Source organism: Cervus elaphus, chromosome X (assembly GCF_910594005.1).
Source record: "Cervus elaphus chromosome X, mCerEla1.1, whole genome shotgun sequence".
Taxonomy (NCBI): domain Eukaryota; kingdom Metazoa; phylum Chordata; class Mammalia; order Artiodactyla; family Cervidae; genus Cervus; species Cervus elaphus.
In genome coordinates this window covers 43,414,545-43,437,310 of record NC_057848.1, presented here as the reverse complement: position 1 = coordinate 43,437,310, position 22,766 = coordinate 43,414,545, and the positions used below count along the sequence as shown (strand labels likewise).

Here is a 22,766-nt window from a genome sequence, read left to right as displayed (position 1 = left end):
TACTGTTTTTTTTTTTTGATCCCACATATAACTGATATCATATAAAGTTCGTCTTTGTCGGAATTAATTCATTTAGTGTAATACTCTCCTGGTCCATCCACATGGTTACAAACGGCAGAATTCCCTTCTTTTTATGGCTGAGTAATACTGCATTGTATATACATACCACATCTTTATCCATTCATCTGCTGATGGCCCCTAAGTTTGCTTCCAGGTTTTAGCTATTGTAAACAGTGCCACTATGAATATTCTAAACAGTGCCACTATGAACGTTGGTGTACGTGTATCTTTTCTAATTAGAATTTTGCTCTTTTCTAGATATATGTCCAGATGTGAGATGAGCAGTGTTGAGAATCTTTTCATGGGCCTGTTGGCCATCTATATGTCTTCTTTGAAGAAATGTCTGGGCTTAATTTCCAAAATACCTCATACAAATTAACAACAACAACAACAAAAACCCAACCCAATCAAAACATGGGCAGAAGACCTAAATAGACATTTCTCCAAGGAAGACGTGTGTGTGTGTATGTGCGTGCGTGTGTGTGCGCAAGCGCACGCACGCGTGCATGCATGCACTCAGTCGTGCCTGACTCTTTGTGACCCCATGGATTCTTGGCTGGGAAATTCCACGGACAGAGAAGCCTGATGGGCTATAGCCCATACATTCACAAAGAGTTGGACACGACTGAGCACACATATGCACACACACACAAACACATACATCTTTTTTAGACAAATGTCTATTTAGATCTTCTCATTTTTTTGATTGGGCTGCTTTTTTGTTGTTGTTGTTGTTGATTTGTATGAGCTGTTTGCATATTTTTAAAATTCAGCTCATGTCAATCACATCCTTAGTAAATATTTCCTTCCAGTCTATAAACCTGTGGACTTTTCATTTTCTTTATGGCTTCTTTTTTATGTGCAAAAGTTTATAACTTTGCTTTTTATTCTTTTCTTATTTGTGTTACTAGCCTTTTCTTTTTTGCTTAGAGAAGTTCCTTTAACATTTCTTGTTAAGCATGTTTTGTGTTGAAGACTTAGCTTTTGCTTGTCTCTAAAAGTCTTTATCTTTTCTTCAAATCTGAATGATAGCTTTTCCAGGTAGAGTATTCTTTGTTGTAGATTTTTTTCCCTTTGATCACATTAAATACACTGTGTCACTTCCTCTGGTCATCAGAGCTATTTGCTCCAGGGGTGCTTTCTATATGGGCTGCATGAGCCCTTCTATTGTGGTGGGCTGACTACCATGGGTGGACCCCTGGTCTGCTGGTTACCAGGCATTGCCTAGTGCATAGGCTGCTGGCCCACCAGTGTTTGGGGCTTGGGTCCTGGGACCTCTGGTGGGCAAGTCTGGTTGTTGGGTGACTGGGGACTCAGAAGGTCCTATGGCAAATGACTTGTTGGTGAGTGAGGCTGTGTCCCAGCTTGGCTAGCTGCTTGGCTTGGGGTGTGCTGGGACTGGTGCCAGTAGGCTGGTGGGCAGGCCTGGGTACTAATAAGCTAGAGAGAGGATTCTGAAATGGCGCTTGCCAGCAGCAGAGTCCTCACGGTAGAACAAGCACCCTAAAATGGCTGCTGCCAGCATCTGTGTCCCCAGGGTGAGCTGTAGTTGTTTCCTGCCTTTTGAGGAGATTCTCCAGATCAACAGATAGGTCTGATCAAGGCTCCTTTCAAATCACTTCTTCTGCCCTGGGTCCTGGTGCATGTGAGATTTGGGGTGCACCCTTTCAGGGTTATAAGGGGGTCCACCCCTGGAGGAGGGCATGGCAACCCACTCCAGTATTCTTGCCTGGATAATCCACATGGACAGAAGAGCCTGGTGGGCTACAGTCCATGGGGTCACAAAGAGTTGGACACAACTGAGCGACTAAGGAAACAAAGGGATCCAAGTATACAAAATTATTTAAAAATTTTAAAGCCAGGCATTAGCTCTTTCTGCAAGGAGTGAATTTACAAGCATTCACTCATTTGGGTAAAGGAATGATTCACCTCAGAACACAACATATGAGCAACTAATGTGTGTTTCGTTTAGCTGAGACTGATGGGGAGGGAGATAGCTTAAAGTTCCAAGTGCCCAATCTTCCTGCTGTTGTTTTTATGAATTTGGTAGAGCAGTGCAGGAGATGCAAGAGATGTGGGTTTGATCCTTATGTCGGGAATATCTCCTGGAGTAGGAAATGGCAACCTGCTTCAGTATTCTTGCCTGGAAAATACCATGGACAGAGGAACCTGGCAAGGCTCTGTGGGGTCACAAAGAATCAGGCACGATTGAGCACACACACACACTCACTCAGAGCAGTGTAGAGTTTCAGCTGTAAATTTAGGAATTTGTCTAAATATATAAGAAAAAACAAATTTTGATAAATTTCCACTGACCTGGAAAGGTGAGTTTGATAAAATTGGATACTATCAATATATTTACTGGAGATACTGAATATATGCAACATTATGAAACTACCAAATGTATCACTGAATATTATTTTGAGCAATTTCTAATGTCTAAGGAGTTTTTTTCTGCCCTTTTCATATTATTTGGAGGGATTGGTTTTGAAGAATTTCTCTCTGATGGTCCGTGGTCCATGGCTCCAAGCCAGTAGCTTACCGTGTTAATTTGAAGTAGTTGCCCATTTACTTAGATGGTGATTACTACTCAGTAGCTCAAGGCACAGAAACTGAATATTCGTTCTTAGAACAGAGTAAGTTGTATCAAGGGAATATTTTTTAAAAGTAGAAAATTAAGAAAGGAAGGAAGAAAAATCAGGAAGGTTTTATTATTCGCTTTGCTGCAGAGCCCCTGTGTGAGGGTTGTGATGGACCTGGGCTGCAGACCTGGTGGGGTGGGAGTGGCAGGTCTGGAAAGCGGGGCTGGGAGCCTAAGTCCAGGGGCTGGGCTCACAGTCAGGTCTGGCCGGGGCTTGGGAGGCCTGGGCCTCTGCTCTCTCATGCAGGCAAAGCAAGCTCACTGGGAAAGAAAACCTGAAATTTTGGTGACATGCTTCTCCTGGGTTTACATAGTGGTCTCTTAATGGAGTTCTGAAGGGAAAAGGACCCACAGGAAACACATAAGGGAAAAGAGAGAATGTTGGCACCTATTTCCAAATTCTATGGCACCAATTTTCCAAAGAAATTTTTAATGAACACCTCCCCTTGTTTTCACATATAGTAAGCGTTATTCAGTGAAAGCAGTACTGGGAATATGGAAGCAGTAGCCGCCAGAACTTCAGTTAGCCAATTTTGCATTTTGCTTATCTTTACGCAGACTTGATCCCTGGTACACTCTATTCCCCCCTCCAAAATGAGCTCTATTAATGTGGCTCCTTAAGACTACATATTCATGCATCAGAAGGGCCCAGATACTAAGATGGGAGAGGAAAAATGAGGCGATAGAGAGAGGAGGCCCTTGGTTTCATGTAAAGTTTGCAGTGTGAAAACATCCAAAAATATTAAATATGATGTAATTCCAATCACTGGGATGCTGAGGGAGCAGTGGGGCCCACAGCACAGGCTTTTCTTTCAGTTGTTAAAAGTTGGCTCATATTTCGGAAGGAGCCATTTTGTGAATCCTGACCCACGTGGTTGTCAAGTCTCTTCCTAACGTGCAGGTTGCACCGTCTTGCCTTAAGCATGAGGGGACGATGAGGCTCCCTGGTTGCGTGGCAGCACCTAGACAGCAGGGCCTTGCTGGGCCCCAGAGACTCTGGTCCAAGGTCCTGCAGCCGCACCCAGAGCAGAGGGAGCCGACCGGGGCCTGAGCCCGGGCAGGTTTGGAGGGTGGGCAGGGTGGAGAGTGCAGAACTGAGAAAGGCAACAGTGGTTGCCGCCTCCCCGCCATCTCTTGGCTGGGCCAAGATTTAAGAATGTTAGTCAGTTTGGGCCGAGTTTGTTCCATGGACATGGCGCCTGGCAGGCTGCAGTCCATAGGGTCGCCCAGAGTCGGACAGGACTGACCACTCAGCGGCAGCGGCAGCAGCAGCCTAAACCTCTCTGATCTGCAGGCTAGAGCTAAGGCAGTGTCCAGGGCTTCAACTCCGCTGGTGCCAGCAGACGAGCCACAGAGTCCCTGGGCCCCCACGACCAAACCTCCCTGGCAGCACCAGCTCCGTCTCTAGAGCCGTCCCAGCGGTCCCTGGGAACAGCTTTTATTTACGAATCCAGCCGCGCCTACTGCTTATTTACTGTGCACCAAAGATGGGCCGTTCAAAACGGGTCCCGTTCCTCTCAGTGTGGTTTTCAAAGGCGCCCACTTTATCTTGTGCTCAACTTCTCCCATGGCGAAGGTGCACCTGCCCAGTGAGTGGGGTTAGTGGCAGGAAGAGTAACAGGCGGGAGGAGAGAGGAGGCCATAGGCCAGTCCAGAGCCAGGCGCGTCATCAGGGCTCACTTGCTGGGGGTGGGGGTGGGGCTGATGGGAGGGCCTTTAAGTAAATGGCCTAAACAATTGTAACCGGAAGGAAATAGCTTCTGCTGGTGTAGTTTCCCATTTCAAGTCACCAAGAGTTCCCTGCTCCTTTTTTTTTTGTCTGACATTAACTGCCCCATGTACTAACGCAGCCCCTTTTTCTCTCTGACTGGAGGTGTGGTTTAAGCGTAGAAGGACCAAGTGGAGGAACTGTCAGAGAGCACTGAGGTTCAGAGATGCGCCCCCTCTGCGCCGGGCCCACCCTGTGGCCACCAACTGGGGTGGACCCTGCAACACCATCCTCATTCAGGAGCCGAATTGGGTCTGGGTCCTTCTGGAGCCGATGCCCCTGGAGCCGATGCCCCTGGAGCCGACACCTCTGGAGCTGACGCCCCTGGAGCCAACGCCCCTGGAGCTGATGCCCATGCCGCCCATGCCCCCCATGCTGGCCTTGCTGCCCATGCCACCATTACCCCCTCTGTTTCTGCCTCTGCCCTGGTTTCTACCACCCCCCATTCACCCCGGCTGCCCTCACATGGCCTTGCCTGGTCCCCTACCACCAGTGGCCTTTCTGTAGCCCCGTTTCCTCTTGAATGGTCTCCAAGACAGCTTTGTCGAAAGTGCCTTTGAGCCAGATTGAAGTTCTGATACCTCACCATCAAGCACACAGTGCCTGCCAAGTGCCTGCCAAGTGTGTTACATACACGTGCCGAGTCATTGACCCACTATTTTAGGGCACATTTTCTGTATTTTCAATAAAGTTGTGAAATCTCTGCACATTTGTTCTGTCACATGGGGTTAGTGCGTCTGATGGAAACTGCTGAGCCATACTCGCCATCAGTAGGCCACACACATCTCCAGAGTTTCCCAGGTGCCCAGGAGGGGTGTACACAGACCCACCCATTCTCTTCCACCCTCATCTCCAACACCCATCCTCCCCCCACCCTGCCCCATTGGGACCACCAATGTGCAAGATGGGTGGCATGAGTCTCCAAGGAAGGACAGTGTGTTCCAAGGCAGGCCTGAGCCACTTTCATGTTGTCAGAGGCAAGGACCCCAAGGGCCACTTCTACAGGGGCAGCTCATAGGGCTTTATGGAGGAGAGGGAGCTGGGTGTTCATCTGGTTCTCTCCCAGTTCTGTTCACCGCCTTCCCTTTTGTGCAGGGGATGCAGGGTGGGGCAGGGGTGCAGACAGAAACCACTCTACGGGACAGGGTGTTCCTGGCTCTGTAGAGGAACTGCAAGAGGAGACTCTGTCTAGGTCAGTGTGAGACTTTTTTCCTCTCCCTCCCCTTTTCCAGAGGTGGAAACTGTAACCCTCCTTCCTCAGCTCAAAGCTGATCATGTGGCCTTCAGATATATCTTGTCACCTTCAACATCCTGGGGAGAACCTGGGTTCCAGCTAATTTAACACTGCAAAGGAGGCTCTTGTTTGGGTGCTGCCTGAATCCTGGAGGAGTGGTCCCTGAGCACTGATGCAGCATAATCACATTATTTAATAGAAGCAGGAAGTCCTTGCCTTTCTTCTTCAAATGGAATTCCCAGGTAGAAACCACCCAGGAAGGGGTATGTGAGGAGAAGGAGAAGGCCCTCAGCCAAGTTCCCCTTGTAGCTGGGGGTTGGGGTGGAGGAGGGGTCATTGCTGTCAGAGGAAGAGAGTCCTCTCCAGTTGCCTATCCCAGAGGAAGGAGGGATTAAAGCATGGGGACGGGGAGCGTCCAGGCACAGAACCGTATGCAGCTGGCTCTCCCCAGCCCTGGGCCAGGCCACTGTGCGCAAAGAAAACCCCAGTAAACTCTGGATTTAAAAATAACAGCATTGGGACTTCTCTGGTGGTTCAGTGGCTGGGACTCTGCACTCCCAATGCTGGGGGCCCGGGTTGGAATCCTGGTCAAGGAGCTGGATGCCACACAACAACTAAGAGTTCACATGCTGCAACTAAAGAGCCCACATACCGCAATGAAGATGGGAGATCTCTTCTGCCGTAACAAAGACCCAGTGCAGACAAATAAAGAAATAGAATATTTTTAAAAATCCAGATTATTTCTTCTCTTAAAACAGATAACAACATTGTGATGGTATTATGGTTGTGTATGCATGTCCAAACTCGTCAAAATATATACATTAAATATGTGCATTTTTGTATGTTAAGTAACAACAAGCTGAAATAAATACACAGAACAACAATAAAGTTTTTGGTAAGTCAGCAAGTGTGGTAAGCTCTGGCACATTACTCATATAGTAACTTAATCCTGCAAAGAATGACCCGCTTGTTCACTTGGTCATTGTGTCTTGACTTTTGGTAAAAGGATGGCTTTTGATGAATTGACTTGGAGCCAAATCCAAGATGTCTAAGGCCAAACCAAGGAGGCAGGGTGTTTATTTACAGAAAGGTTCTATTTAGAACTCCCTCATGGAGCCCCAGGCTCCAACATGAGAAGGACAAGGCTGGGATTTTATTCTCACATATGAGTGAGGAAAATCATTCTTGATCCTCTCTCCTAAGGGCCTTTCCCAGGTGGCGCTAGGGGTAAGGAACTCTCCCAGACACATAAGAGACTGGGGCTCCATCTCTGGCTCAGGAAGATCCCCTGGAGGAAGGCATGGCAACCCACTCCAGTATCCTTGCCTGGAGAACCCCATGGACAGAGGAGCCTGGTGGGCTACAGTCCGTGGGGTCACAGAGAGTCGGACACGACTGAGTCGTTAGCACAGCGGCACGCCCTGTGCTCTCCTAGATCCTTCTCTCCCTTGACCTTCCTGATGAGAGGCTGTTTGGCAGAATCGGCGTGAACTCAGGGGCGTGGTCAAGTTTGGGGTCTGGGTGATGAATGGGGAGAACCCCTGCAGGTGACTTCTGAGGAGTCGTCCCTTACTAACCCTCAATACCTTAGTGAAGGTGGGATGCATGCAGAGAGGAACATGGAACCAGACATTAGCACATGGGAAATGGAGAGCCAGTGGGAATTTGCGGTATGGCTCAGGGAACTCAAACAGGGGACAAGCTAGAGGGGAGATTCAAGAGGGAGGGGACATGTGTACACCTGTGGCTGATTCATGCTGATGTTGGGCAGAAACCAACAGAATACTGTAAAGCAATTATCCTTCAATGAAAAATAAATAAATACCTGAGTGGCCATCCAACCTGCAAGCAGCTGTGGCAGAAGCCTCAGAAGAAGTTTATGAGTCCCTGTTCCCCAGGGTTTTCAGAAGGAAAGTTTGAGTGCTGCTATGGCAACAGCTATTTCAAATCCTGAAGATGATGCTGTGAAAGTGCTGCACTCAATGTGCCAGCAAATACGGAAAAGTCAGCAGTGGCCCCAGGACTGGAAAAGGTCAGCTTTCATTCCAATCTCAAAGAAAGGCAATGCAAAAGAATGTTCCAACTACCACTCAACTGCATTCATCTCACATGCTAGCAATGTATTTCTCAAAATTCCCCAAGTTAGGCTTCAACAGTACATGAACTGAGAACCTCCAGATGTTCAAGCTGGATTTGGAAAAGGCAGAGGAACTAGAGATCAAATTGCTGACATTGTGGGATCATAGAAAAAGCAAGAGGATTCCAGACAAACATCTACTTCTGCTTTATTGGCTACACCAAAGCCTTTGACTGTGCGGATCACATCAAACTGTGGAAAATTCTTCAAGAGATGGGAATATCAGATCACCTTACCTGCCTCCCGAGAAATCTGTAGGCAGGTCAGGAAGCAACAGTTAGAACCAGACATGGAACAATGAACTGGTTCCAAACTGGGAAAGGAGTATGTGAAGGTTGTAGATTGTCACCCTGCTTATTTAACTTATATGCAGAGTACATCATGTGAAATGCCAGGCTGGATGAATCACAAGCTGGAATCAAGATTGCCAGGAGAAATATCAATAACCTCAGGTATACAGATGACACCACCTCTATGGCTGAAAGCGAAGAGGAACTAAAGAGCCTCTTGATGAAAGTGAAAGAGGAGAGTGAAAAACCTGGCTTGAAACTCAACACTCAAAAAAGGAAGATCATGCCATCACTTCATGGCAAATAGATGGGGAAACAATGGGAACAGTAAGAGACTTATCTTTTTGGGCTCCAAAATCACTGCAGATGGTGACTGCAGCCATGAAATTAAAAGACGCTTGCTCCTTGGAAGAAAAGCTATGACCAACCTAGATAGCATATTAAAAAGCAGAGACATTACTTTGCTGGCAAAGGCCCATCTACTTCAAAGCTCTGGTTTTTCCAGTAGTCATGTATGGATGTGAGAGTTGGACTGTAAAGAAACCTGAGCACTGAAGAACTGATGCCTTTGAACCGTGGTGTTGGAGAAGACTCTTGAGAATCTCTTGGACAGCAAAGAGATCCAACCAGTCAATCCTAATGGAAATCAGTCCTGAATATTCATTGGAAGGACTGACGCTGACGCTGAAGCTCCAATACTTTAGCCACCTGATTGGAAGAAGTGACTCATTGGAAAAGACCCCGATGCTGGGAAAAATTGAAGGCAGGAGGAGAAGGGGATGACAGAGGACGAGATGGTTGGTTGGCATCACCGACTTGACGGACATGAATTTGAGCAAGTTCCAGTAGTTGGTGATGGACAGGGAAGCCTGTTTTGGTGCAGTCCATGCAGCTGCAAAGAGTCAGACACAACTGAGCGACTGAACTGAACTGATGGCAACAACAGCATCAACCAGTGGGAGGGAAAGCCCAGACATTTCTGTCTGCTTCGGTTCAGTCAAGGAGGGGAAACTGGAGACAGCTGAGGAAGGAGGGTGTCGTCAGTTACAGAAACTTACCTGACCTCAGCAACAGGAAGAGTCTAGAGTTGCCTTAGTTTCTTCCCAGCAAGAGGTTAGTTTGCAGGGTTGTGCCACAAGGAATTACAATGATAAGTGTCGTAGCTGATATGTACTGTATTCTTATTGTGTGCCAGTCACTGGGTTAAGGTCTCAGTATGTATGAAGTCGTTTAATTTTCAAAGCACATAGTAGTATTGTCACATTAAATTACAAAAAACAGGGAACAAAACAGAGACACAGCATTTACTTTGTTCAAGACAAACCCTGAACCCTCCGTGTTTTACTTGGTTGTTTCTAAATTCTAAGGTCAGGGCCTCCAGTTGTGCCTGATGGTTTCTTTCTTACTATCTTTTTTTGGCCACACCCTGTGGCACTCAGGATCTTATCTCCCCAACCAGGAATCAAACCCACGCCCCCTGCAGTGGAAGCGCAGAGTCTTAACCACTGGACCACCAGGGAGGTCCTTTGATGGTTTTTTTAAAAAATACCTTTTATGAAACACATAGAGAGACAGTCTACTATAATGGTTACCAGCAGAGTCAGGAGTAATTTACAAAACGTTTCTCTTTGTCAATTTCCTTGCCTCCAAAATGGGGATAAAGATAAAACCTACTGAGTATGCTTTTTGTGAGGATCAAATCAGGTACTTCACTGACAGATTGAAAATAGTATATGGTAGTATTTCTCTATAACCTTTAGATATTATTTCTATTATTAATATTAGTAGGAGGAGGAGTATGACAAGGTCTTAATTGGTAAAATGAAAAGATTATGACCTCTGTCCAAACCCAGTTTTATTTTACTAATATTACTAGTCTATGAAATCTCCAAGGCTTGGAGCCCCTGCCCTTAACCATGGTGCTTGTATATAGAGTGGTTGGTTTCTCCTGTTAAGACAATGTCTCAGTCCCAATAAAGAAAGGGAAGTGCTTAGCTGAGTGCCATCTCTGAGCTCATTTCCTGGAGAACAGCACAGAAACCTGGGACCCACATAGAGACTATGCTGCTGAGACGGCCTGGAGAGGGAGAGGCATGCGGGTGGGGAGGAGAAAGTGTGAGAGGCACCGAGGCTTTATAGCAAGAAGAGGAACTTTGGACTCGGATTGAAATCAGAGCTCTGCCACTACTGGCTCTGTGACTTTGAACAGAGTGTTTCAGCTTTCTGAGCCTCATCCATACAACGGGATCTTAATAGTAGTTAGTCCATAGAGCTGAAAATAAGATGAAGAGATTCACGTGGAGCACTCAGAAGAAAACATGGCAAGCTGTGGTGTTCAGTAAACATTTGCTACCGCCAAGATGATGAAGACACTAATACAGTAGACAGAACTAAAAAGCAGAGGAGTCAAAAAGAGCCCACTGCTTCCCAGAAGCAGGGAGAATTTTCTCAGTGCACCAAGGACAGATGTGTCTTGACCTCTCCCTCAGTAGGGTCAATGCCCCACAGCCAAGAAAGAAGGAGGATTTGTATGGCCCCTCACTGATGAGCACACATGCTCCAGAGCTATGAATACTGCTGATGCTGGAGACTGGCCCGAGTTCTGCTCACTCGCCTGAATCCCACAAAGCCCATCAGATCAACTGCTATGAACCTCTGGTGCCACAGCAGGCCCCAAACCAGAATTCTCCCTGGCCACAGAAGGAAAAAAAAATAGTTATGGCAGAAGTAGCAAAAGTTGGGGTTTCCCTGGTAGCTCAGCTGGTAAAAAATACCACCTGCAGTGCAGGATACCCAAGATCTATTTCTCGGTTGGGAAGATCCCCTGGAGAAGGGATAGGCTACCCATGCCAATATTCATGGGCTTCCCTGGTGGCTCAGATGGTAAAGAATCCTTCTGCAATGTGGGAGACCTGGGTTTAATCCCTGGGTTGGGAAGATCCCCTGGAAGAAGGCATGGCAACCCAATCCTGTATTCTCGCCCGGAAAATCCCCATGGACAGAGGAGCCTGGGGGTCTCGCAAAGGGCCGGACTGAGCAACTCAGCACAGCACAGACCAACGGAAAGAATAATGTAAAAATGGTATTCAGCTGCACTCTTCTGGACAATCTGGGCAAGGACTTTCCCAAAGACATCTCTGGGTCTACTCACTCAATCCCGGGGCCTCAAGGGATATTCATAGGCTCTCCCCACTAAGGAACTCTAATCTGGGGCCAGCAACCAGACTATGAGGAACCCGACACGGAGTCCCACTAGAGTCTGCATGGTGATGGCCCTGGATTTCACCTTTGTTGGTGAATCTGGAGATGAATCAGGCAGCCCCAGTGTCTTAGTCAGCTCGGGACACAGTTATTGGCCTCTTATTGGCCCTTGGTGGATACTGTGCACATGATTCATGGCTGTGAAGTAATCTTTAAAAAAAAAATTTATTCATTTATTTGGCTATGTCAGGTCTTAGCTGCGGCAAGTGGGATCTCTGTTGCTTCATGTGGGATAATTCATTAAGGCACATGGGCTCTGTAGCTGTGGGCACATATGGCTAAGTAGCTCTGAGCCATGTAGGATCTTAGTTCCCTGACCAGAGATCAATTCTGCATCCCCTGCGTTGGAAGGTGGATTCTTAACCACCAGACCACCAGAGAAGCCCCTAAAGTAATCTTAAGACCATAAATTCCAATCGTGGCATGGATCCAAGCAGATGTCTCAACTCACCTGGTGGAGTTGGCTCAGGAATCTTCTATAGAAATGGTACATACAGGAATGAGCAACATGCAGCCCAGATGCGGTCTCACAACTCCCTGAAAAGTTCTCAGGGGTGTCTCTTTGGCTTCCTGGCATATTGCCCAAAGAGCCACTGCTTCCACTGGCCCTCTGAGGGTCCAGGTACGAAGACCTTCTGGATCACCAATGCCCAACCATTTTAGCACCAGGAACCAGTTTCGTGGAAGACAATTTTTCCAGGGACAGGGCGGGGGTCATGGTGGTTTCAGGACAATTCAAGCACATTACATTTATTGTGTACTTTGTTTTTATTATCATGACATCAGCTCCACTTAGATCATCAGGCATTAGATCCCGGAGGTTGGGGACCGCTGTCCTGGACCATAAATGGGCCTGATCAGCACACCTGATGGCTCCTCCCAGGCAACTACTAACAAGCAGGAATGGGGCACAGCTGCCATCGAATCTGAGAATGGCCTTTCCCTTACTGAGTGTGAGGAGGGATGCTCATTGCAATGGGCAGAGCCTCATGCAGTGTGGATGTCTGTCCGGGTCACTTCAACAAGAAGGCTTGCTGTATCTTCACTGAACCGTGGATATGGCTAATAGCCTTGCCATTCGGTCAGGCTTCTGGCAAGACTCCCTGTGGGGACCACCTGTGTTCCTCTCTAGGTAAGGTGTTTTTATTCTCTACTTTTTTCAAGATTTTCTCTGTGTTTGGTTTTCTGCAATTTGAATATGATAGGCCTAGGTGTTTTTTTTTTTCCTTTTGACATTTATATTGCTTGGTGTTCTCTGAACTTCCTATATGTGTCGACCTGTCATTTATTTTAGAAAAAATCCCAGTTATTATTACTTCAAATATTTCCTCTGTTTCTTTCCTCTTTCTTTGCTTTGAGTAGCCCCATTATACATGTTATACCTTTTGTAATCGTCCCACAGTGATTGGAAGATATTCTAATCTACGTTTTATTAATTTTTTTCTCTACATTTCAGTTTGGAGGGTTTCTACTGAGACATCTTCAAACTCTCTGATTCTAACCCCAGCCCTTTCCAATCATCTGATGGGTCCATTAAATATATTCTTTATTTCTTTAGTTTTTTATTCTACTATTTCCTTTATATTCTTTCTAAGGATTTCTATCTCTCTGTTTACATTATCCATCTCTTCTTGCAAGTTGTCCACCTTTTCCACTAGAGCCCTCAGCATATTGATCATATTTATTTTAAATTCTCAGTCTGATAATTTCATAATCTCTGCTATACCTGAATCTGCTTGTGGCACTTGCTTTGTCTCTTCAGACTATTTCTTCTTTTCTTTTATCATGCTATGTAATTTTTTTATTGAAAGCCAGTAACGATCAGGTATTTGGAAGTACACAGGACTTTGTATGACATCTTATTTTTATCTGACCAAGAGATACGCTGTGTTTACTGTTTTCTGTATCTGTAGTATCAGAGGATTCAATTTCCACACATGTGTTTGTCTTTATCTGTTGCATCTTTCATTTCCCTTAGAAGCCCCTTCTTAAATAGAGTCTGAGCCTTCCATTCTTTCAGCTGTGACCCACTGTATTATAAGGAGACCTTGTTGATGTTTGGTCAAGTCTGGGTTGAGGGGACACGTTCTATAATCTGATGCTTTGGTCTCAGTTTTTAAAATTTTTTTATTTTTTTTTATTTTTTTTTTTTTGGTCTCCGTTTTTTAGTGTGCCTGACTCCCTGGACTATGACCTTCACAAGTACTCCTCAGCTCTTTTCTTCTCTTCGGTGAAGGTGGATGTCTAGAAGGTTTGAAGTCTGGTAATCTCCCTTACCCCAAGTCCAAGAAGGCTCTGGTGAAGTCTTCTCCCTTGCTGCATAGGCCATTGTTATGGAGAATACTCTTCGCTTGTTTCCAAATAGTTACTTCTCCCCTCTTTCTTGGTCAAACAGGAGGCAATTTTTCTCTGATCTTTACCAAAGAAAACCTGTTGGGGATCCTAGGGGTAAACACCATGATTGTGGGGTCGGGGGTTGCTTTGATTAGGTCCCTAGGAATTTTTAATTCTCAAGTTAGTCCACACTCAGTCACCAGCAATTCATTGAAGCTACCTTTTAAGTTCCAGTTTTATAGATTTCAAGATTTTCTGCCTCAGGTGTGCTGAATCTCTGTTCACTATAATCTGTAATCTTGAGAATCAACAGTTTGGGGATTACAATTTGTCCCATGACTTCAATTCTGTGATGGAGTCAAGAATAGTCATTGATTTTTAATCTATTCATATTCTTTTCTTGTGAGGGTGGGATGATGACTTGCAAGCTCTTATTGGAGTGGAATCTTTCCTTTTGATTTTAGAAATTGTTTTCTTTAGCTCTTTGGATACATCAGGGCTTCCCATGCGGCTCAGCTGGTAAAGAATCCGCCTGCAGTGAGGGAGACCTGGGTTTGATCCCTGGGTTGGGAAGATCCTCTGGAGAAGGAAAAGGCCACCCACTCCAATACTCTGGCCTGGATAATTTTATGGACTGTATAGTCCATGTGTTAGCAAAGAGTCAGACATGACTGAGCGACTTTCATTTCTCCACACTTGGATACATTAAAATATCTGAAAAAAAGTCCACTAAAAGGCATGGAAGAATCTTCAATGCATTATTACTAAGTGAAAGAAGCCAGTTTCAAAAGGCTACATGCTGTATGAGTCCATTCATATGCCATTGTGGAAACGGCAGAAGTGTGGAGACAGACAAAAACAAAAAAGATCAGTGGTTGCCAGGAGTCAGGAGAAGGGAGGAGTAGGCAGAACACAGAGGATGTGGGGGGTGGTGACAATACTCTGTTTGACAGAATAATGATGGATACACGTCATTAATACATTTGTCCAAATCCCAAGAAAGTACACCACCTAGGGTCCCCTGGTTACTTCTCCAAACTCCTTTGGAGCCTCTCTCCTCCTCACTCCTGATATCTAGCCACTCCTGGGCCTTTCCTAGAACATGTGAAACCTTCCCAGTTCAGGATTTTTGCCGAACAACTTTCATCCGGCTTAGGTATCCTTCAGGTTGAGCTTCTGTGTCCCTTCCTTGACCTTACAACCCAAGTCAGAATCCATGTATTCTCTCTCCTTGTACCACGTTCCTTACGTGGACACATCACCATTTGTGTATTTATTGGTTTCCTGTCTGGGTCCCTAGTTGGGAGGCAAATTTCATGACAGGAAGGAAAGCATCCTTCTCCCTGAGGTCTTCCCAGCACCCAGCCCAGGGCCCAAATGGAGTAGGTGCTCGGTTGACACAGGTGGAATGAGGGAATAAAGGAGGTTTGTTCATCCATTCTGTAGCAGTTGATGCTGTTATCTCTGAGGAGTGACGTACCTGCTGCCGCACAACTAGCAGGTGGACATAAATGGGTGAGAACTCAGAATTAACAGTTCTTAGGTGAATATGCATCTAGGAAAGTATTTGCGAAGGGGATGGAAAGTAGGGGTGGGGGAGAAGTCGGGTGTGGAGCAAGTCAGTTTGGAAGATTCCAGACCAGTGACTCTCAGGGAAATAGTCCCCGGCGGAGGACCTGCAAGACATAGTTTCAGGATTTACAGTTGTTGGAAAACGTCCTCCGTTTTCATAATACGGATTGCTGATAAACGGTCCTGCTTGAGGGCTAATAGAAAACACAGCGCTTTCCCTGTAAGGGCAGGTTTTGCAGTTTATGGGAAGGAGTCAGGCTTAAAAGGCTCCATGGAAACTGCCCCCCGCCCCCGCTTTCTACCATTTTTCTAGGCAGAGCAAAGGGCTGCGGGGCGCGGGAGACGTCACCGGCGGTGCCAGGACCACACTCGCAGAGCGGAAAGTAGATCTTGGTGACCCTGCATCCCGCAGGCTGCACATCGCCCTCAGTCTGCACCTCACTTCTCAGACTCCACACGTCCCCACTGCAGCCCCTAGTAACCCCCAGTTCACCGCCTTGTCACCTAGCAGTCTCACATCGCCGCACAAAGGGCCAGAAGCTTGTCGGGACGGCGAGGACGCGGAGGGTCTGCGTGGAGCCAAGTCCCCAGCAGAGGGCGCGGGAGAGCCTCCCTGCGCCCGCGGGACAGGCGCGCGCCCGGCCGCCCCCGCGCCTGTACCTCCTGGCAGGTTGGTCAGTCAAGGCCGCCGCCTCCGCCGCCGCCGCCCCCCCCCCCCCCGCCTCCGCCTCCCCCCTCCCCCCCCCCCGCCTCCGCCTTTCTAAGAAACACTCTTCCGACTTCCTCTGCTGGGCAGTGAGTTCGCCTATACCTGTGTGCTCAGTCGCTAAGTCGCTAAGTCGTGTCCGACTCTTGGCGAGTCCATGGATTCTACCCCGCCAGGCTTCTCTGACCACGGAATTTTCGAGGCAAGAATACTGGAGTGGGTTACCATGTCCTACCCCAGGGGATCTTTCCGGCCCAGGGATCGAACCTGTGTCTCTTCTGTCTCCAGCATTGGCAGGCAGATTCTTAACTGCTGAGCTACCAGGGAAGCCCTAAATGGCCCTATGGATAGCCGAGAAATAAAGGTTAGTTATTATTATTATTATTATCATTTTCTGATGTATGGGTAACGGGTGATCTTAAGAAAGAAACCAAGAGTCTATGGACTGAGAACGGGACCGGGGATTGTGTTTGGCCTCTTTGCTTTTGTTTCTTTTTTGGCTTGGGTCGCCCGGTGTGCTGTTTCGGCATATAGTGTTTTTTGTCTGTCTGTTAATGTGTAGGTTAAAAATCGGCCTTCTCGGGAGACTGGGGTTGACATACACACTCTAATGTATATAAAATAGATAACAAAGAAGGACCTACTGTGTAGACCAAGGAACTCAATATTCTGTATTGGGGAACGAATCTTAAAAAAGAGTGGATACTGGTGAATGTGATGTGGCAGCCTGGATGGGAGGGCAGTCTGGGGGAGAATGGACACATGTGTAGATATGGCTGAGGCCCATCGGCTGTTCACCGGAAATTATCACAACATTGTTAATTGACAACAGGGAAGGTGTGACGAGACCTTTTTGGACATTAAATCCCCACACGGCCTTCTTAAATGTTTCTTTTTTTGTAAAGAACTTCCTTAGGAATGAAATTGACCAACTCAAAGAATGTTAGAGCTGGAAGGAATTTTTGAAATTAAACCACCTTCTTGTTATTACATATGTGGAATAGGAAGCCCAGAGAGGATAATGACAGAGCACCTGAGTGCAGTCGGTTTCCAGCCTGGAGCTCAAGCTGGAAGCAGTATCTCTCAGGGAAACGGAGTAGTGTGATGTTTAAAGATTTTATTCTATTCTTTATTAGGTAATAATTGTTGTAGGGCAAGTTGGAAGTTCAGGTTTTCATTTACCTTGCATCCTACCACTTCAAAATGATTGTTGTATTCTTCTGTATAATTTTCCAGATGTTTTCGTATATGTAAGTACTGGTAAAATGCTGTCTCAACTAAAATTGGATCATATTATCCATACCTCTTTGCCATATAGTTCCTACCAGATGCATAAAACTGTTGGATGGAGGGACCTTCATTAATTTAATCAGTTCCTTATGATAAGCAAGATTTTTTCAAATGTTAAACTCTTTTAAAAGATGCTGCACTCAACATTCCTGTTTATACATCTTTTGACAAAGTAATGTCTACCTCTTGATCAGTGTGAATTTTTTTTAATGTCAGTTTTAAAGACTATTTTAATTAATTTATTTGGCTGCGCTGGGTCTTAGTTGCTGCATGTGAACTCTTAGGTGTGGCCTGTGGGATCTAGTTCCCTGATCAGGGATTGAACCCGGGCCCCCTGCACTGGGAACTCAGAATCTTAGCCACTGGGCCACCAGGAAAGTCCCCAGTGTGAATTTTTGTAGGAACGTGGGGCGACTGGGTTTGGAATCTGGCTCTGGAGCTTACTGTGTGTCTTTACACAAATCACAACCTTTCTAGGCTCCAATTTCCTAATCTTTTAAGTGGAAGCAATCAGGCTACTGATTGTTTACAGTTATGGGGAGGATTAAATGAGATAATACATGTGAAATATTTGGTTAGTGCCTAGCACATAGCAAGTCCTAAATCAATATTAGCCACTGTTGCTGTTACTATTGTTGTTAATGCCACCATGACCCCTGAAGAAAACTGGTTCTTCAAAGAAACTCCCGTAGTTTCTATTACTCTTTAAAAGAGAGTAATCAGAATTTCAGGAGGAAGTCTTTAGGTGTAAAACTTTAGTAGCTAAATTAATATTTTCTATTTCTAACTTTGTTTACCCAGAGGATAAATAATAATTTTAAATGAAGTGTGTGCTGTGTAGCTATTTACCATGCTCTGCTTGCATAGCTTTCTGCCAGTCAAACCAGGAAAGCAGAGCTTTTTGCTGGATGTTCTTATGTAAGAATCAGCTGTTTTGTGATGGATAAAGCCACTTCCGATTCTTTCTCCTTTGGAAAATGCTCCAAGCCCGTCTTATCCCATAAAATCAGCAGAATATCTGTGCTATCATCTTTGCAACTTCCCTGTATCTTCAAGCTCTTCTCCTGTGATTGGGCCCACTAGTTCTTATTCCTAATAGATGTGGGAGAGTGCACAGAGCCAGAAGTTGTTGCCTCTCAAAGTTTGCTTTTCAATCTGGGAAGATATCCAAGGGTCGCACTGGGACAGATTTCAGGTTCATATTCGCACCTGAAGCTTTGTAAACTAGTTACGCTTCCTCCCAAAGCCTATATACTATCACCCTTATTTGTCCAAGGATCATGAAAAAGTAAGGAAACACTCATTCTGTTCTATAGGTTGATTTTGTTTGTATTTACACGTTTTTAATTGAGTTATAGTTGACGTACAATGTTATGTAAGTTTCAGGTGTACAACATAGTGATTCACAATTTTTAAAAGTTATACTCTGTTTATATTTATTATGAAATATTGCTATATTCCATGTACTGCACAATATGTCCTTGTAGCTTCTTTATTTTATACAAAGTAGTTTGTTACCTATCAATCCCTTACTCTTATCTTGTCCTTCCCCACCTGTCTCCCCACTGGTAATCACTAGTTTGTTCTCTATATCGGTGAGTTTAGTTTCTTTTCTTCGGTCATAGTTACTTGCTTGTTTTATTTTTTAGATTCCACATACAAGTGGTATCATTCAGTTATTGTCTTTCTCTGACTTATTTCACTAAGCATAATGCTCTCCAAGTCCATCCATGTTGTTACAAACGACAAAATTTCCTTCGTTTTATGGCTGAGTAGTATTCCATTGTGTGTGTGTCTATATATATACACCACATCTTCTTTATGCATTCCTCTGTTGATGGACACTTGGGTAGCTTCCATATCTTGGTTATTGTAAATAGTACTGCAGTGGATGCCGTGGTGCATGTATCTTTCCAAATGAGTCTTTCATTTTTTTTCGGATAGCTCCCTAGGAACACTCACCCTCTTTGAGAAGCTGGTGGAATGTCCAGAGGTTGATGGCCTAGCTCAGAAGTCAGTGGTCAGTGACCAAAAGTCATGGTGACCAGTTTTCTGAAATGCTGCCAGTAACTCCACGCTTACTTAGGGTAGCTTCCTCTTCTGCTCCACCGAGCATGGTGGACAGAGACACTCAACAGGATGGGTGGCATAAATGTGGTGGTTACATGAGTCCTTTGTGGACACAGCTTTTGTGGAATCTGAGCACCAAATGCTGGGACATCCTTGTCTAACTGAGGCCCGGGATGGCCCCGCGTGTGTCATTTGCCATGCTGTGTCGTCCTTTCCTCCGGTAATGACCAGGTCCAGTCTCCTGTGGTGTCTGTCTCTGCTTGTTGCCGTGGGTTTGTCAGTTTAGCTAGGCTCGAGCTTCGTTTCCTGAGTTTGCCTTCCCTTCCTGAGTGAAGGTTGGCCGCAAGAAAAGCTGGGGCAAGATTTGTCAGGTGGGAGTGAAGCCCCAGCCATTGTGTTCTGAAGTTGGGTGTACGAGCAGGTGTGATTGCCACTTGTATGCACTGGCCCCGACTCGCTGACACCCCTTGTTGCCGTGGGCCAGCACGGAAGCCGAGTGTGTGTGTGTGTGTGTGTGTGTCTGTGTGTATGTCTGTGTGTGTGAGTGTGTGTGTGTGTGTGTGTGTGTATCTCAGATTATTTTCAGCCAAGAGCAGTTGGCTGCTGTAAACATTAAGGTGAATATGTCTTTTCAAATTAGAGTTTTCATTTTTTTTCTGGATCCAGGAATGGAATTGCTGGATCAAATAGTAATTCTTTTTTAAATTTTTTGAAGAACCTCCATACCAGTTTCCATAGTGCCTGCACCAATTTACATTCCCACCAACAGTATAGGAGGGTTTCTTTTTCTCCACACCCTGTCTACCATTTCTTTGTAGAGTTTTTGATGACAGGCATTCTGACCTGTGTGCGGTGTTACCTCATTGTGGTTTTGATTTGCATTTCTCTGATGAGTAGCCATGTTGGTCATCTTTTCATGTGCCTCTTGGCCCTCTGTATGTCTGCTTTAGAGAATATCTATTTAGGTCTTCTGCCCGTTTTGTGATTAGGTTGTTTATCTTTTCTGCATTGAGTTGTATGAGCTGCTTGTGTATTTTAGATTTCTTAGGTTTACTTTTTGAATTTAATCTTTCATTTTTTTTCTGCAGTGTTTTTGGGGCCATGCTGCATGCCTTGTGGGATCTTAGTTCTGAATTAGGGATAGAACTTGGGCTCTCTGTGGGAGAAGGCGAGGGTGGGATGCTTTGAGAGAATAGCATTGAAACATGTATGTCATCATATGTGAAACAGGTCGCCAGTCCAGGATCGATGCATGAGACAGGGTGCTCAGGGCTGGTGCACTGGGATGACCCTGAGGGATGGAATGGGGAGGGAGGTGGGAGGCGGGTTCAGGGTGGGAAACACATGTACACCCATGGCTGATTCATGTCAATGGATGGCAAAAAGCTGCACTACAATATTGTAAATAATTAGCCTCCAATTAAAATAAATTAATTAGTTAAAAATAAAATGAATAGATACCCAGCAAGGACCTACTGTATAGCACAGGGAACTCTGCTCAATGTGAGTGCCTGCTCAGTCACTTCAGTTGTGTCGGACTCTGCAGCCCTATGGACTGTAGCCCACCAAGCCCCTCTGTGCATGGGATTCTCCAGGCAAGACTACTGGAGTGGGTTGCCATGCACTTCTCCAGGGGATCTTCCTGACCCAGGGATCGAACCTGCATCTCCTGCATTGCAGGCAGATTCTTTATCACTCAGCCACCAGAAAAGTTCTGCTCAATATTCTGTAATAATCTAAATGGGAAGAATTTTGAAGAAAATAGACACATGTGTGTGTATAACTGAATCACTCTGCCGTACACCTGAGACAGACACGACATTGTTAATCAACTATACCACAACACAAGAGAAAAATAAAAAAGAAGAAGGACTCGGGCTCTCGGCGGTGAGTGAGGAGTGCTGGGTGCCGTGCTGCCGGGCAGTTTGCTATGTTGTGGATAATAACCCCTTGTCAGTTGCATCCTTTGAAAATACTTTCTCCTATTCAGTAGGTTTTCTTTTTAGTTTTGTTGGTGGTTTCCTTTGCTGTGCATAATAAGCTTTTCAGTTTGATTAGGTCCCATTTGTTTACTTTTGCTTTGATTGATATTTCTTTTGCCTTGGGTGATTGATCTAAGAAAATGTCACTATGATTTATGTCACAGAATGTTTCACCTATGTTTTTTCTAGGGGTTGCACAGTGTCTTGTTTTACATTTAAGTTTTTAAACCATTTTGAGTTTGTTTTTGTGTATGGTGTGAAGAAATGTGCTAATTTCACACTTTCATGTGTAGCATCCAGTTTTCCCAGCACCGCTTGCTTGTCTTCTCCGTTGTATAGTTTTGCCTCTTTTGTCATGGATTAATTGACAGCAGGAGTGTGGGTTTATTTTGGGGGTCTCTATTCTGTTCTTTGATCTATATGTCTGTTTTTGTTCCAGTACCATGGTGGTTTGATTACTGTGGCTGACAAAAGAATTTTTGATTTGTCAAAAAAAAAAAAAAAAAAGATTTGTACATGACAGTTAACTAAGGCTCTGTTACCCTTGCGTTCTTTTTTTAGTGTTAATTGTTGATTATTTCTTTTTAATTAATTAATTAATTTCTTTATTTGGCTGCACTGGGTATTTGTTGTGGCATGTGGGATCTTAGTTCCCTGACCAGGCATTGAACCCAGGTGCCCTGTAGTGAGAGTACAGAGTCTTAGCCACTGGACCACCAGAGAAGTCCCACCCTTGCTTTCTTTTTAAAAAACATTTATTTATTTATTTTTGACGGCACTGGGTCTTTGTTGCTGCGTGCGAGCTTTCTCTGGCTGTGGTGAGTGGGGGCTGCCCTCTAGTTGTCCTGCATGGGCTTCTCGCTGCAGTGGCCTCTCTCGCTGTGGAGCACGGGCTCTAGGGTGCCTGCGCTTCAATAGTTGCAGCTCGTGGGCTCAGTAGTTGTGCTTCCTAGGATTTAGAGCACAAGCTCAATAGTTGTGGCACACGAGCTTGTCTGCTCCATGGCTTGTGGGATCTTCCTGCACCAGGGATCGAACCCGTGTCTCCTGCATTGCAGGCAGATTCTTTATCACTGAGACACCTGGGAAGCCCTGCAAGGCAGATTCTTAACTCCTGAATCACCAGGGAAACCTCCTTCCTTTCTTTTTTATGTCAAACTCTTTGAAACTGTACTCTACTTTTCTTGCCAACTTATTTTTCTTCTGATTTTCTCTACAATCCCTTGAATGAGACTCCTGCCTTACAAAACACTTTCCACTTCCGTGGGGACTTCCCACACCCAGGTCTCAGTCTCCTTTATTTCTGTGTCTGTCTGTCTCTCCACAGTTGGCTACTTTCCCTTTCTTGAATTGCTCTCCTCTCTGGGTTTCCGTGACCTGCTCTCTTTGGGATTTTATCCTGTCTCTCCAGGTGCTCCTCG

At 45.5% G+C, this 22,766-nt stretch overlaps 1 protein-coding gene and 1 long non-coding RNA gene across 3 annotated transcripts in view; both read left to right on the top strand.

Annotated features, from left to right (window-relative positions):
• The window catches only part of LOC122689909 (homeobox protein ESX1-like), a 391,984-nt gene extending 386,856 nt beyond the window's left edge, over positions 1–5,128 (top strand). The window contains exon 5 of one of the 2 annotated variants that reach the window (XM_043896739.1): positions 4,575–5,128. In XM_043896739.1, coding sequence (XP_043752674.1) covers positions 4,575–4,976 — 402 coding nt within the window. In that variant the 3' untranslated portion in view covers positions 4,977–5,128. The remainder of the gene's footprint in view (positions 1–4,574) is intronic. The other variant, XM_043896738.1, reaches the window with a different exon arrangement.
• Positions 5,129–6,952: 1,824 nt separating this feature from the next.
• LOC122689910 lies at positions 6,953–21,546 on the top strand. Its single transcript, XR_006339945.1, has 3 exons — positions 6,953–7,072; positions 9,702–9,704; positions 21,535–21,546. It is a non-coding gene; the product is annotated as an uncharacterized LOC122689910 (long non-coding RNA).
• Positions 21,547–22,766: the final 1,220 nt, after the last annotated feature.